Source organism: Rattus rattus, chromosome 6 (genome assembly GCF_011064425.1).
Source record: "Rattus rattus isolate New Zealand chromosome 6, Rrattus_CSIRO_v1, whole genome shotgun sequence".
NCBI lineage: Eukaryota > Metazoa > Chordata > Mammalia > Rodentia > Muridae > Rattus > Rattus rattus.
In genome coordinates this window covers 86,777,123-86,793,328 of record NC_046159.1, presented here as the reverse complement: position 1 = coordinate 86,793,328, position 16,206 = coordinate 86,777,123, and the positions used below count along the sequence as shown (strand labels likewise).

The following is a 16,206-nucleotide window of genomic DNA, read 5'->3' as shown; positions in this document are numbered from 1 at the left end:
CCTGAAAAAAAAAAATCTCAGGACCTGTTTGTGAAGTGAAATGGGTTGATACTAATAGTAAAGGGGGTTGAAGATCACAGGAGAACACAGCCCACAGAATCAACTAAGCAGAGCTCCTAGGGGCTCACAGAGACAAACACGGAGCCTGCATGGGCTTGCGGTAGGTCCTCTGTGTATATGCTATGGTTGTTAGCTTGTGTCTTTATGGGACTCCGAACAGTGGGATTAGGGGTGTCTCTGACTCTTTCACCTCTCTTAGGACCCTTTCCTCCTATAGGGTTGCCTTGTCCACCCTTGATACGAGAGTTTGTACCTGATCTTATTGTGTTTTGCTGTGTCATATTTGGTTGCTATCCCTGGGAGGCCTGTACTTTGCTGATAGGAAACAGAGACGGAGTGGATCTGGGGTAGAGGAGAGGTGGGGAGGAACTGGGAGAAGGGGTGGGAAGGGAAACTGTGATCAGGGCATATAACATGAAGGAAGAATGAGTAATGTTTTTAAAGGGAAAAAAGAAAAATAAAGAAAAACATGATTTAAGGTCTGGCAAGATGTCTCTGAGTGAGCTCTTGCCACCAAGCCTTACAACCAGTGTTCAGCCCTTGGGCACATGATGTGAAGATAACCAAGTCCTACATGTTGTCCCGACTGTCATTCATGTGCCACAGCACAGATAGGCCCCTTACAAAGAAATATAATTTTAAAAAAATATAAAGTACTTCAAAGTGCTGTAAAGATAGCTCAGCAAATAAGAGTAGTTGGTGCACAAACATGAGGATCTGAGTTCAAATCCCCAGCACCCATGTAAAAATCTGTGTGTGGTCTCATATGTAAACAAATTATATATTTTAGTTATCCCATATAAAAGACACATAATCCTGGTATTTATTTACAAGCTGTTAGCCCAGATTGGGCAGGTTGTAAACTGGTCTAACTTGCATCCCGGCCATGTGTCCCTCATGATTTGCTATATGAATTTAATCCAGGTTATTCCTGTTCCATCTGCCTATCCTCAGGGTCCACTTCTCCTGGCCACATGCTCAGGGTCCATTTCCTCTCCTAGCATCACTGTCCTCTCCGTCACCTTTCTCCTTGTCTCTTGATCTCTCCTGAGACCCCTCATTCAATCATCAAGTCAACTTTTCTCTCTCTACTGCCCAGTCCCAGGCTCTAGTCTTTTATTAATAAATTAACTTTAATTTGGGGAGCAAGGTTTACATAGCATCACTTGGTGTACATGGGGATATATTTGTCAGTGTAACCAGATCTCAAGGGCTAATATTTAGCATTTGAATACATAGCAGCATGAGGCCAACCCCCAACACTCCAGTGTGCCTGTGCCTGTGACCTCAACACTGTGTGATTAAAGATAGGAAGAGAGCTAGGGCTTGGGGAGCACATACATGTACATACACTGTACACACACACACACACACACACACACACACACACACACACACCACTACACCACACAAAATGCTTTGAGAAGAAACCTAACAATTGGCAAGGAATACAATTGTACCCATGCTAAGAGTCAGGGTAGGAAGGGTTAAATTCAAAGAAACTTCAGTGAGCCTGAAAAAGACCTTGGAAACCAAAGGTTGCTGTATATGATCTTCCAGTCCAAGGCCAAAGAACACTGGCAAGGAAGACAAAAATCATGTGTTTCGTTATGACCTTTTCATACATGTGTATGATCAGATGTCATTTCATACTAGGCTGTTGCTCTATGTGAAGCCGCCTATCTGAAATAGCGATTGTAATTACTATGATAGATTTCTGTTGGGTGATTAGTGGAGACTGGGAATCACAGAAGAGCTGCTAATCTACCCTGCTGCACTCACATCCATACTCTCTTCACAGCTCCTTTCTGTTACCCCAAGACCCTAACATTACCAGGAGCTGAGAGGGTGACACAGAGACCCTGAAGCTTGCCAGGACATCGTCTGTGCTGTATCTCTTTTTTCTGTGCCTTCTTCAACTTGGTGAAATAAGATCTAAGTGAGACTGTTTTTCAGATGGTGAAAAGGCGGATATCTCTGCTAACATCTACCCAGACATAAACATCATCACCGGAGCCCTGAAACTGTACTTCAGAGACTTACCCATCCCCATCATCACATATGACACCTATTCCAAGTTTATAGAGGCAGCAAGTAAGTACAGAGAACTATAGGCCTCGGGGAAATTAAAGCTCAGAACTCTTCCAAGATTTTCATGATTGTTGACTTTGTCAAGTGGGGGGACACAGAAATCCAGCAAATAGAAGCCCAGCCAGCACTCACCAGGTGCCCCAAATTCATACTCACCCAACTCTAGAGGCAGAAACTGAGAGCCAGGCAGCTCTGTTCTTCATGCTTTCTCCCTATTTCCGGGACACTAACAGGCAGAACATTTCTATAATTAAAAAAGAGAAAAAAATCAGCATTCTCTAAAGGACTTGTACACTATTTCTACCCATTGTGCAGACTAAAACCACACCCAGGTTTTGCCTGTTTATGCTGTTCAAGGTTAGTAGAAATAGTCAGGTGTAGAGCTTCATTCTCCTCACACTCAAGGAGGTGCAGTCAGGAAGATCTGGAGATCAAGGCCAGCCTGGGTTATATAGTCAGACCTTGTGTTAAAAATATAGACTTGTATTAAAATGATAAATAGCCAAGAGCATACAATATTTACTGTGTCAAATACTATACAAATATCTTCTAGTTAATTTTCTTAACCCATCCCATGAAGTAAAGATGATCTTAGAGGGAGGGCAGCTAGCATGGAGAACTGTCCTGACGTGTCCATGAGGGAACCATCAGTATTTATCTTCCATCAGCCAACAATTGACCTCAGCCTTATCCATTGCTGACCAATTGAACCCACTGCTCCCGGGAGAGGAGAAGTAAAGGGTATGTCAAGAGAAAGGACCACACTTTGCCTGGAATCAGGTAGTGGCGATGCAGGAAGAGCTCAGATGCTGAGACGAATGGGAGAGAAGCTAAGCCTTCTCTAAGGAACTTCTTTTGGCTTTGTGGAACAGCGTGTATCTTTGAAGGCATCAGTATATTTGTATAAGTTGCCTGACGGGAAAGCAAGGGCCTGTTCAGATCCATGCACAATGTATTTTCTAGATGAGCTGTGGTCCTCCCCCCTAGAAAGACCATTCCTTCCTGGGTTCTGGTGGTCCTAGGTAAAGAATGTTCTAGCAGCTGGATACAACTGTCCCAGGAGGGATGTTGGGAGGGCTTTCCTTGAGTGCCTGCCAATATCTGTCAATGGCCCAAAGTCCACACACTCTTCCTGCCATTGTTAATGTACCTAGTATCTGCTTCTTAACAAGGGTTGTGTATGAGGTTAACCCTTGCAACACCTTTGTGGAAATGCCTTTAGTTATGGCATTGTTGGTTGGCCCCTCTGCCAACTGAAAAATAAAGATATTTGACGGAGGACTGGGAAGGAAAGAGTCATTAGACAACTTCAAGGACACACTACCACATGAGACACTGGAAAGTAGAGCATTGATAGGTTCAACAGATCAAGACCTCAGGAGAGCAACACAAACTGTGCCTATATCACTGGAGTCAAGAGTTCTATAGGAGCCATGTTTCTCTAGAGTACAACAGTCACCTGCTTCACCGATGTTCATTTAACCGAGTTCCCAACCTCAGCTCCTTCTGGAAGGAGATGGGATAGAAGGAAACTGAGGGAAAGAGTATTTGAGACTATATGAGTTTGTAAGATGCCCCATTTGGAACAAAAAACAAAGAAATCGGACTTCTTAACCCCCATCTGGACTGTTGGCGTCCAGTGTTGTTGATTGTACACTCTCTGTAGAAATCTCCAATGCGGATGAGAGGCTGGAAGCTGTCCATGAGGTCCTGATGCTGCTGCCTCCTGCCCACTATGAAACCCTGCGCTACCTGATGATCCATCTCAAAAAGTAAGCCAAAGCCTCTGCCCCTGACCATCCCTGATCTACCCAAGAAGGCATTAAGAAGCCCCATGGAGAGTACATAGAGTGGCTGTCAATGTGGGATGTAGCCTGGGCTCCCCCAGACCACAGCTTCTGTAGGCTGACTCTGGGGAAATATGCCCAGAAGACAGCTCAATGATACTGGTTTCCTATTCACACCTGACTCTTCATCTCCCACTGATCAGCATCAATTGTCCCAAAACAAAGTTCTCACTTCAGTGGGTCTGGTCCTTTATGAATCACAGCGGGTTCTTCAGCCCCAGCTGACCAGAACCACAGTTCAAACTATTGTATGGACAGCTCCGAGACAGCCTTTGCTTCCTTCTGAAACCTCACAGGCCAGGCCTCCATCATCTTCACTGTTCTCAGAATTCTTAACTTCCATGATCACACAGAGTACACCCCAGTAAGCTTTGAGCCTTAATGGGCTTTTCTAGCCCAAAGTTCCAAACACCTCATGGGGTCTGTTATAACTACAGTTCACTTCAGGTACTCATTTCTGTCCTAGTTCAGTTTCTATGGCTGTGATAAAGGCCATGACCAAAAGCAGCTAGGGGAGGAAAGGTTTTATTTGGCTTACGTTTCCATTCCATAGTCCATGATTGAGGGAAGTCAGGGCAGGAACTCAACCTGGAGGCAGGAACTGAAGCTGAGGCCATAGAGGAACTCTGCTTACAAGTTTGATCTACATGGCTTCCTCGGGATACGTATACAACCCAGGACAGCTCAGGGATGGTACCGTCCACAGAGAGATGGGGCACGTCAGTCATTTTCTCACTGAGGTTCCTCTTCCCAGAATGAAGAACGACCTCTTTCCTGTTTGTCTTTTAGCTGTGCAGCATGAAAATTATTCAAACTGAGTTTACTAAAACTAACATGAAGTGGCTGATTTGAATCTGCTCCAAGGGGACTAGAGAGCGAGGGATTGTCTCTGTTCAAAATCTAAGTACATTTTCAGGCGTGCTCCTTTCTGTCAGCGATGGGCATTCTAAAAGACACAATTCCTGAAGTCAGGAACCTAGGGAATCATTATTCATCTCATAAGGACACCAGTAAAGCAACTCTAGGGCTTATTAGATTTCCTCCTTAAAGCCTCTTTGCTTCTTCTCTTGATGCTGGTCCAACAATAACGATTGCTCTGTACCTCATCCTTTGGGAACCAGGCTTGATAAACAATGGGCCTCCAGTCTGGCCACATTCCAGCCATTCTCCTGCCCCGTGACAGTAGCCAGGGTCTTCCTAAGCACATAGCAGCCTGTTCTACAAACAGTCTTTCTCCTGTGGTACAGAGTCTGCCTGTTCTCAGTCCCTCTCCAGCATCAGACCACTAGGAAATGGTGACACAAAACAGACTTCCATATGAGGCCCATGAAGGTAGCATGGGTCAGCTGGTGACCTTCTGCCCCTTCAGACTGATATTATCCAACTGAGAGTTGCATATTTCTTCAGGAAGGACAGAGTCCCAATCCTTACTGTTCACAGCTGATTCTAGTCATTTCATTCTACTGGCTGAAGACAGTAGCAATAACTTAAAAAGGGAAACAAAGCAGAAAATTACCTGTTGGCAAATGTCTTCCTGCTATTCTTATTCTCCGCTTGTTTTTGCACACCCCTGACCCCGGAGATGATCTCAGGCCTGCTGTACATAGCTAGTGTGTCAGTCTTTCTGAAAATCTGCCTAAGGTCTCTGTGCTTGCCTTACAGGGTTACCATGAATGAAAAGGACAATTTAATGAACGCAGAAAATCTGGGGATCGTGTTTGGGCCCACCCTGATGAGACCCCCTGAAGACAGCACCCTCACCACCCTCCATGACATGCGGTACCAAAAGCTGATCGTACAGATTTTAATAGAAAACGAAGATGTTCTGTTTTAGTCCATCAGGGAAGTGAGCTGATAGAGCTAGGGGAATAAAAACGTTTCTCACACTTGGTTTGTCTTTTCAAACAAGTGGCAGAATTTCCTGGACCACAGTGGGTTGCAGAGTTGGGGACTGTGTCTCCCGCCTCCACATGAGAGCAAGGGTGAGGGGAGGAAACCCCTTACCTTGGGTCTTTTGCCGTGCCTCGTATGTATGTCTGTTTCGCTGGAAGAGTGATTAATAAATCTTTCTTTAACTTATTAAAAAAATGTAGACTTTTAAGCTTCAGTCTTACCAGTAATAAAAGGGAACTTAATTGATAAAGGTACTTGGTAAAGTATGCATTTTCCACCTTCAAAAAAACATAAAAAGAAGACAATTCTATATGTTAAATGTTAAATGAAACCTATATTGTAAGATGTATTTTATTTTAGCTGCAAGAATGTTATTTTATTTTAGCAAATAGAACCCAATGCAGTGCATTGGTTATCACCCTGTACCTTGTCCCTCTTCCTGCTGTGATGCCTGGTAAACGTTGACCGTGAATGCAGTATCACCTTGACATACCTCTGTCCTGATGAGTTCTTCCATGAAAGTTCACCCCTCCCCCTATCCCTGCTTCTCAGTTTCCGCTCCTCAGCACTGGCTTTCTGCCGTGAGACAGTGTATGTGCATAGCGTCTCTCGGATGGTCTGAAGCATTTACCAGTCTCCTTTCTGTAAGCATTTGGATGTTATAGAATTAGTCATGGCCTCTCCATATCTCCCGTGCACATCCTAGAACATGCCGAGTATGCTCTGCTACAAAATGACTTGAGGACACTGGATGCCACTGGACCGTGTCACAGAATTAGCACTTTTCCTCTTCTCAGCCAGGACCTGCAGACGGATGTCAATGGCAAGTTGAAACTCTTTGCCACATTTCCATATGGATGAATCATGAACCTTTAGGATCATTGTTGAATCTTGTTCCTTACTTTCATTTTATAAACCTACTATTAAGTTATGAATAAATAAGGTTGTTTTTTTAATCAAATGTTTTCCCTTCATAAAGGTTGCTCTGAAGATAATTTAACATGATTTTATTACTAGAGACACATCCTGTTGGTTATATTTATCTTAGCATGAGATTTCCACACCAAGATCTCTATATTTTGTAACATAGGTGAAATATTTAAAACAGCAAAAACTGTACATTTAGATTTTTAAAGCCAGTCACAGTGTCTTTCCTTTGATTGTCTAAGACAACCTACGCACTGACAAGACTTGCTTAGAGTGCCCAGAAGAGAACTGCCCTGTTAGGGTGGGAGAGACTGCAGCCTCCCCAGGCCCTGCAGGAAGAATCGTGGCATCCGGGACTCAGTTTGGCTTGCTCTCTGCTGTCACCGTCCCTCACGACTGTACAGATGTGTTTGTTGTGGCTTCTGTACTTCTTGATACTGTCAGTAATAATCTGGAAATGGTTTTATTTTGTGAAGTGAGCAATACTTTGTAATTTATGACAGTGTAATGGAAGGAAAACCATTCCGTGTATTAAATACTCTGTCTATCATTTTGGAGTGTGTCGAGGGAGTTGTATTTGGGGGGAGAAGATGAGACTTTTCAAAACCTTGTTTCCATGTATATTCGACACTGGGTTATATCTTACCAATCGACAAGATGGAGGAGGACCTTAAGAGTCCCCACCTCACCTCACTGGAGTCACCCTAAAGAGCTCACAGCTCACCTGAGTGACCCCCCAAAGCATTCCTATGTCACCTGGCAGCCTGTTCCTCCTGGGCAGCCCACTGGGAAGTAAAGACTCTTCGATTCTGAAAGACACGTGCACCTAGGCCCTATCCCCCACCCCTTACAGTAGAGTCTTGAGAAAATGTTGCTAGGCCTTGAACAAGGATTGTGGAGTCCGAAAGCCCCAAGTTGATTCTAGACTGACGAGCCTGTTACCAGATCTGACTGGTAGGACCAGGAGGTGGGATGTAGAGGAAGGAGGCTGGGGATGAGTTTGTGCCTCTGGAAATGTGTCAATAACATCCAGACTCCAACATTGTAAAGGACTACGTGACCTAAAGGAACCATGGATTTTTCTCATTGTTTCAAGAGCAGCTTGAATGGGAGGCGGGATCATCGCATGGAACTGGGGAAGACAGAGTCATGAGAAGAAAAGAATCTGACCTGGGTTAAGCTGAGGTCCCATCAATATTCAGGGATGTTGGGACATGGTGGCTCAATAGCATCCTGTGTGGGGATTAACTTGACTCTTTTTCTCAAAGGTGATCCTAGCACCTGATCCGCTCAACCTTGCTTTAATCTGCAGCCTACTCACCACATACGTCACCCAAACCATCTGGGAGCCTCCTGACCTGGCTCCTCTGCCTGGCTCCACATTCCTTCCAGTGGGATAACACCAAGTATGAAGGATGAACAGTTCTGAAGATTTCTCCATGTAATTCCTAGGAGGTGGGAGGGGCGGGGTGAGTGGGAGAGGGCATTGGAAGGTGGGAGTGGCACTGTTTTCCCCCCCATCAGTGTAAATGGATTTTCAGAAGCTCTGGTCCTCACTGGGGTTGGGTCTGGTGCATGACTTAAGAATGGCAGCAGAGGACAGCCAAGCAGAGGGACAATGAAGCTGGGGCATGGGTGGAGAGAGCATCAGGAGGAAAAGCATCAGCCAAAGACCATTTGGGCTGCCCTGAACCTGAAACCCAGTGTGAGTGGCCTGTACATTCCCAATGTCTAGCAACACACAATTTATAGATATTTGGTTTTTTAAATATAACATTTACTGGCTTCCAATGAACATGTGTCAAACTTGGGTTACTCTGAAAACCTATAGGCAAGGGAAAGGCTTATCTCATGGAAAGGATTAAATAAAACCCTTAGTCTAGCTGGAAGAAAGACCTGGTCATGCTAAGGGTTTCTGCCTATGTAAGAGATTGGGGGATAGGGGGGACTAATGTTTTCAAGGAAACTTATGTATTTGTCCTATATCTACAGAAAAATGGCCAAGATGCAAGAGAGTTTTTACTTGGCTATGAGCCAGTTTCCCATAATGCTACTGTACTATGAAACCAAGGCACACTCAGTAAAACCAAAAATCGACCGAAGCATAACATTCATTGAACTTCAGACTCTCAACTTCCATGGGTGTTTCCATGAACTTCTTTCCTATTGTTGTATCCCAGGATACAGGCCGTTCATTCAGCACTAGTAAGTGCTCTTTGGGGGCCTATGATATTACACCACATACAAAGGCCCCTGCCACACATGTCTGGCAACTTGAGTTCTAGCTAAAGGGGAGAATTGACTCAGCAAAATTGTTCTATCTCCCCGCCCCTCTCTCACGTGTGTGTGTGTGTGTGTGTGTGTGTGTGTGTGTGTGTGTGTGTGTGTGTGTGCTGGTGATACCAGTTTGGGAGGAACTCACTGGAGATAATGGCTGGGAGCACAGAGGGGCCACCCAGGGAAACCAGACAAATAGCTCCAGAATACTAACATTCAGAAGAGAAGAAAAGACCATGGGGATGGGGAGATGAGGCCTATTGCAATATAATAAAATACTGAGGATTTCACAAGCACTTCAGAAAGTATCTTGCCTTGTGGGGATGGAGAGATGGCTCAGTGGGTAAGAGTGCTGGCTGCTCTTACAAAGGACCAGACTTCAGTTCCCAGCACTCATGTCAGGTGGCTCACAACTACCTCTAACTTTAGCTGCCAGAGATCCAGTGTCCTCTTCTGGTCTCCACAGGCACACATGTTTACATACATGTAACATGTATGTACGTATCACATATTGTGCTTAGCATGTCCTAGTACTTTTTGCTGTTCTTTTGCTTGCTAGGCTTCAGGATTCTAACATAGCTAACATAAGAAAGGGTTGCTTTTAATTGGATGCTTTGTAAATACAAATACGCCATACTGTGGTCTTACTGTTGCTGTCCACCTCTCCCAAGTCCGTCTGCTGAAATCCCAGTGGGATTAGAGGCAGAGCGTTCCAGAAGTGAGTAGGTCATGAGGGTGGGGCCCTACTACTGGAATTAAAGTCCTCATCAAAGAGAACTCAGAGAACTATCCTGTCCTCTCCACTGCGTGCACTTCTTCCAGGAAGAAGACTGTCACCAGACAAAAAACCTCCCAGCATTTTGCTCTTGACTGCCCAACCCCCAAGCGTATGTTGTTGGCAAACCACCCCATGTACAGCATTTTGTTACAGCAACATTGTGTTAGTTAGAGTTACTGTTGCTATGATGAAACACTATGACCATAGCAACTTGGGGGGGGGGGGCCTGGCAGGGGTGAGGTGGGGAGGAGAGGTATTTGGCTTACACTTCCACATCACCATTCATTATCATGGAAGTCAGGACAGGAACTCAAATGAGGCAGGAACCTGGAAGCAGGAGCTGATGCAGAGGCCTTGGAGGAGTGATGCTTACTGGCTACCTCCATGTGACTTCCTCAGCCTGCTTTCTTACAGAACCCAAGACCACCAGTCCAGAGCCCCACCCACCATGGACTGAGACCTCCCCTACCAGTCATGAATTAAGAAAATGCCTTACAAGGTTGCCTGTGCCCTGATCTTTTGGGGGCATTTTTCTCAACTGAGACTCCTCCTCGCTGATGAGTCTAGCTTGTGTCAATTGGACCTAAAATTCACCAGCACAAGCACGAACAGACTAAATAGCTAAAAGTGTTATGTTTTCCTAATTTCAGTTGAAATGATTTTTACCACACTCAGGATTCCACTTTCTTGCCTTCCTTCTGATAGCTTGTTTTTATGTTTCTAAGACAAGTATCATGGCTACCATTTGCATGAGTAGCAAATGGCACATTTCCACCTAGCCTCTGACATCTTCCCTGACTTCCCAAAGCAGGGAATGCAGGAAGTGCCAGCCATGGCGGGGGAGAGAGCATATGGGTGGTTTGAAAAACTGATGTGGGAGCAAAGAGGAAGGGGATGAGAGCAAATATGAGAGATGAGGGCCCTGCAGTGCCAAGTCAAAGGATGCAAGTTCAAGGATAAAAGATCCTCAAGTAACAAGACAAAACAGGAAGTGGAAGACCAGAGGCTCTGAGCCAATCAGGATGCTGTTTTGCCCAACAGCAATCCAGCTTGGTTCACAGCTTGAGGGAGGAGAGAGGTCCAGGTGTGAGTTCCTCAGGAGACAGCCAGGACCAACTGGCCAAGTACCACGTTCAAAGGAAAGCATCTCATGTGGAAACCACAACTTCTGGTTTCATCACAAAGTAGTTCTTTAAGAAAATAAGAAAATCCAAAAGAAAAGTGGAGTTCGCAAGGAGATGTTAAGGGGTTAGTCTGTGTTAGCATCAGTGGTTCACCATGGTGTAAATGCCTGGTTGTCGTTGGTGCTCACAAAGGAGGAAGGATGAGCTGATAGACAGGGCTCAGACAGGGAACGTGGACAACTGGCATGGAGAGAACCAAGAAGAGAACCAGGTAAGAACAAAATCTAAAGAGTAACAAACTCAGAGAGCCTGGATGAAGAACAGCAATGACCATAGGAGGCAGAGCCAGGATAAAAGACAAAAACCAGGGCCAACAGCAGTTTTGGAAAAGGCCATGCTGTGCACCTGACACTCAGATCCCTAGTTAGTGATATCAGCAAGGAACGTTTTGGTGGGGACAAGAAAGGCAGATTAGTGATGGGGGTGAACTCAACTCGGTGAAGAAAGAAAATACAACCTATAGTCAAACTCATTAAGAAATCAGCTCACGTTTCATAGGCTTATCCATCTCCTGTACACAGCAAATGGCACCCAACAGAAAATCTTTCCTACTTGCCAAATGTATAACTTCACATACTCTCTCCAACAGCTCCACACTTCAAAATCTTCAGCGTTAATAAAGTATTACTGAGACACTTTTGGCCATTCCAGTCACCAAGCATCCAGTCACCAAGCATCCTTATGTTTTCCTACCCCTCAATCGCTAAACTGAATATAGTCTCCGTCCATAGGAGTTGTGTATCTGAAAATGGATACCATAACAGAATAAGCCACCCTACTGGCATCCTAGACACTTTCTGAAAGGTCAGTTGAATTCCTGGTTCTGAATACTCCAAGCTCGATGTAAATTGTACAGCAATGCACACATTAGTTATGTGCCCAGGCTCATCCTTCTAAAACCAATACCCTGCTGATGGGGCGAGCCAAGTGTAATTCAGACTGGCAGTTTGGGAGGCTAGGAAACTTCAGGACTAGACAAGAGTATCCTATCAAGGATACTAGGAGATTAAAAAGTATCAGAGGAATAGACTTGAAAGAGCTCACCCCGGTAAGAACATCCAACTTTCGAGGCCGAGTTGAAAGAGAAAGAGCCCGTGTGGGCTACGGATTTATCTCTGTGGGAGAGCATTTGCACAAGATGGACAAATCCTAGGTTCAATAACCAGAACCAAAAAGAAAATCAACAGCAATATATATATATACATATATATATATATATATATATTAAATTTTCTGCATCCACATGATAGTTCAGCAGGTAAAAGGACTTGCTGTCAAGCCGGTGTTCTGAGTTCAATCCCAGGAGCCCACAGGGAGGATAGCAAGAACTGACTCCCACAAGATGTCTCCAACCTCCAAAAGTATGCTGTGGCAAGCACTCACCCACAGGCACCTACACACACACACACACACACACACACACACACACACACACACACACACACACACACAGACCGATGATGATGATGATGAAGATGAAGATGATGATAATGCAGAAATAAAATAAAGGATTTTTTAAAAGGAACTCCATCAAGGCAAAAATAGTTCTCCTTACGCCAAAGATTCAGTGCCATGACCAAGTCAGCAATATATGTACATATATATCACATACATGGTATGTATACAAACTGTGCATAATTCTAGGAGAGTGATATGAGATTCTCTTTCAGGGGGTCATAGTAACACCCACGATATCCTTTCTAATCCATTAATCTCCTGGACGGATCCCAGTGACTTCTCCCTGCCTCATGAGCTGGTCTAATGCTGGCATGGTCAGCTTGGTACAATGCCCATAAAGACGACTTCTTGAGTGTGAGTAAAGGGACAGATATCAATCTGTAGGGAGCATTATCAGTAGAGCTACCCATCAGGAGACATTTTTTATTATTTAAAATTGTATGTGTGTAACGGGGTGTGTACACCATGACGTGCAGTTGTCCTCAGAGGCAAGAAGGGAGTGTCAGATGCCCTGGAGCTGAGTTAAAGAAGTTGTGAGATGCCCAATGTGGATGCTGGAAATGGAACTAGAGTTTTCTTCATGAGAAGTACTCATGGTTAGCCACTGAATCATCTCTCCAACCTCAGGCAGGAAATTTTTGTGGCACGTAATAAAATAAAAACCTTGGTTAAAATGGACTTAAACGATAAGACAGCTACAAGGTTCAGATAGGAGCCGTCAAGCCTGAGTCTGTCTTCCTACTAGGGGTTTGACTAAGGTGTTTGCATGGTAGCTTTGTCCCAGTTAACTACAAAGAACCTTTTCTAGGAGTCCTCATCAGATGTCCAATCACACTGGCCAGGATGGTTTTGTATGAGCATGGCTAAGCCAGTTGCTGATGAAGGCAATGAGACCAACAGAAATGCTCACACACAATGGTTCCCAAAGAAAAATTGCCTAGACATTAAGGCCTAGGACTTGTTAACAAGGTATGGTACTGAGCATAGCTCATGTTTGGGGGCTATACAAATAACTTTTTTCCTTTCTATTTTTTTCCATTTCTCTGTCACTTTCTCTGTCTCTGTCTCTGTCTGTCTATCTGTATGTCTCTCTTTCTATGTTGTTTTGTTGTTGAAGTAGATTATTCTTCCATACAATACATACTGACCAGATTTTTCCCTCCCACCATCCCCTCAGCTCCCCAGCCACCCCCACACACACTTCCCCTCTCCCTTGGACCTATCACCCATTTTCCTACCCATCCCTTCAGAAAAGAGCAGGCCTCTAAGAGACAACCAAACACAACAAAACGAAATAACTCTAAGATAAGGCAAAAGCCCTCATAAATGAACAAGGCAACCCAACAGGATGGAGAGTCCCAAGAGCGGACAAATGAGTCAGAGACTTACCCACTCCCACTGTTGAGAATCCCACAAGCAAATAGCCACAACATATATTTGGAGGCCCTAGGTCAGACCCTGCAGGCCCTGTGCATGCTGCTTCAGTCTCTGTGAGCCTACGTGAGCCCTGTGTAGTTAATTCAGTGGCCCATGTTCTCTGGTGTCTTCCATTTCCTCTGACTCCTACGCTCTTTCCCCCACCCTTTGCCATGGGATTCCCCACACTCTGAGGGGAGGGACCAGATGGAGACCTCCAGTGTAGACTTTCTCTTTAAATAATGTTCAAGTGTGGATCTCTGTAACTGCTCCCATATGCTACCTGAGGACACTTCTCTGATGATGACTGGACAAGGCACCAAACTATGAGTGCAGTAAAATATCATTAGGAATCATTTAGTTCAGTTTTTTTTTTTTTAATTTTAGACCTGGTGTGTTTGGTTCTACCCTAGGTCTGTGGCCTATCCAGTTTCCCACTCAGGGTCATCTAAGCACTGCTAGACGTGAACTCACATGGAGTGGGCCTCAAGTTAAATCAGATACTGGTAGACCATCATTTTCCCAGCTTGTCTTGCTGGCAGAATGTAGGTAAAGGTTTTATGGCTGCATTGGTGTCCATGTCTCTCTTTCAGTAACCTACAGGGTACCTTCCTACACCAAAGATTCTAGAATGGAGATGTGATGGCTCCATGTAGGTACCAACTTGACCTCTCCATGTTCAATGAGCTGTGCGGATGTCCTTGATAATAGGGCCCCGCTGAAATTTTGAGAAGAGCAACCCTCTGTCTCAGTATCAGCTTGGGCTATTTGGGGATCACCAGAGGACCTCTTTGGCCCACTACTCAATTGAATGCAATGCAGTCCTGCAATGGGAGCCTTGCCTGGCTATAAGAAATGGTCAGTTCAGACTCTGTATCCCCCACTACTAGGAGTACCCACTAGGGTCACCCTCATAGATTCCAGGAAGTTTCTACTGCATTAGGTTTCCACACCACTCCCCCAAATGCTTCCCCGATTCCCAGCTGCCTCCACCCGCACTCTCCTTCCATCTTCCCCAGCACCTGATTCCTCCCTTCCCCATCCCCACCTGCCCCCAGTCTACCCACAAAACCAATCCTATTTCTGTACCTGAGCAAGTGTCCTTGTGGTAGGGTAGAGTGTCCTTTGGGTATCTATCCAAGAGTGGTATGGCTGGGTCTTGATACCTAGGACTTGTTAATAAGTCAGGGTACTAGGCATGGCTCAGGATTGAGGTTTTGCAAACTCAATTTTTAAATTAGTCTTTCAGGCACTTTCATTACAGTATAAAGTTTGACGAGCTGAGATTATGAATAAGCAGAATTTATACTTGAGCCAGAGATGGGTCTGTTTTACCTAAGGTGTCTTGATATTAGAGGGAAAATAGATTTGCCTGAGAAGAGAACAGTGACCATACAGTGTTACATAGAGGGTAACACCCTTAGAAAATGGATAAAATCATCAGTCTCCTTGAGTCACTCAGTACTACAAACATCTCAACTCATAACTCTACTGAGGACTGTGCACTGCTGACTCCGGTGCACTGCTGTCTGAACTCTCGGCTTCGTGAGGGCAGGAATCTTAGCCCTGATCATACTTGGCATGGTACTTTTTATACAGTAGGAACCTCGGGCTTACTGACATTTATTCCTCTCACAAATACAATTTCCATTTGGGTGTAAAAGAGGAAGGGTCGGTGGACGGAAGACTCTGCAGATGTGCATCTGTCCTGTGCAGAGAAATAGATCATCTTTCTATTGAATAGCCATCTGGTATCCCTACAGAAGCACTGGATTTAGAGCCATGCGACCTGTCTTGGCCCAGGGTCAAAGCTTTTTAACATTGCTGAGTTTCGGGTTTCTCTCTTTTGAAACAGGAAAATTAATGCCTGTCTGGCTGCCTGCCTGTTCAACCCACCTACTTCATGGAATTGTGTGTGAAGACAGAGGACATGGGAACAGGTGTGGAGCGCTGCCACGCACCCTCACACACCCCTGTACCCCATTCCCACCTAAGGCTCCTCGGTCCATCCTCCTCTTACACACATGTATCCCTCAAAAACCACCGAGTTCTGCACTTCTGCCCAGGCAGTCACACTCACTCTGCCTTTGAATGCTATCTGCCAACAATTCTAAATCAGCCTCAAAATGCAGCAAGGTACCTGATGTCCTGCAATAAATCCCTTCGGCCTAAACTAGCCCGACTGGGCAGCCTTGCAGCCGTGACTCGTGATGAACATCCTTTGAGCTGCAGCTCAGCTCTCTAGATACATTTCATACCCACTCCATTTATATCT

General features: G+C 44.9%; 1 protein-coding gene across 1 annotated transcript in view; it reads left to right on the top strand.

The window, feature by feature from the left end:
- Chn2 (chimerin 2) overlaps positions 1 to 7,371 on the top strand; it is a 260,580-nt gene extending 253,209 nt beyond the window's left edge. The window contains exons 11-13 of the mRNA XM_032906467.1: positions 2,017 to 2,154; positions 3,818 to 3,923; positions 5,661 to 7,371. Coding sequence (XP_032762358.1) covers positions 2,017 to 2,154; positions 3,818 to 3,923; positions 5,661 to 5,832 — 416 coding nt within the window. The 3' untranslated portion in view covers positions 5,833 to 7,371. The remainder of the gene's footprint in view (positions 1 to 2,016; positions 2,155 to 3,817; positions 3,924 to 5,660) is intronic.
- The last annotated feature ends 8,835 nt before the right edge of the window (positions 7,372 to 16,206 follow it).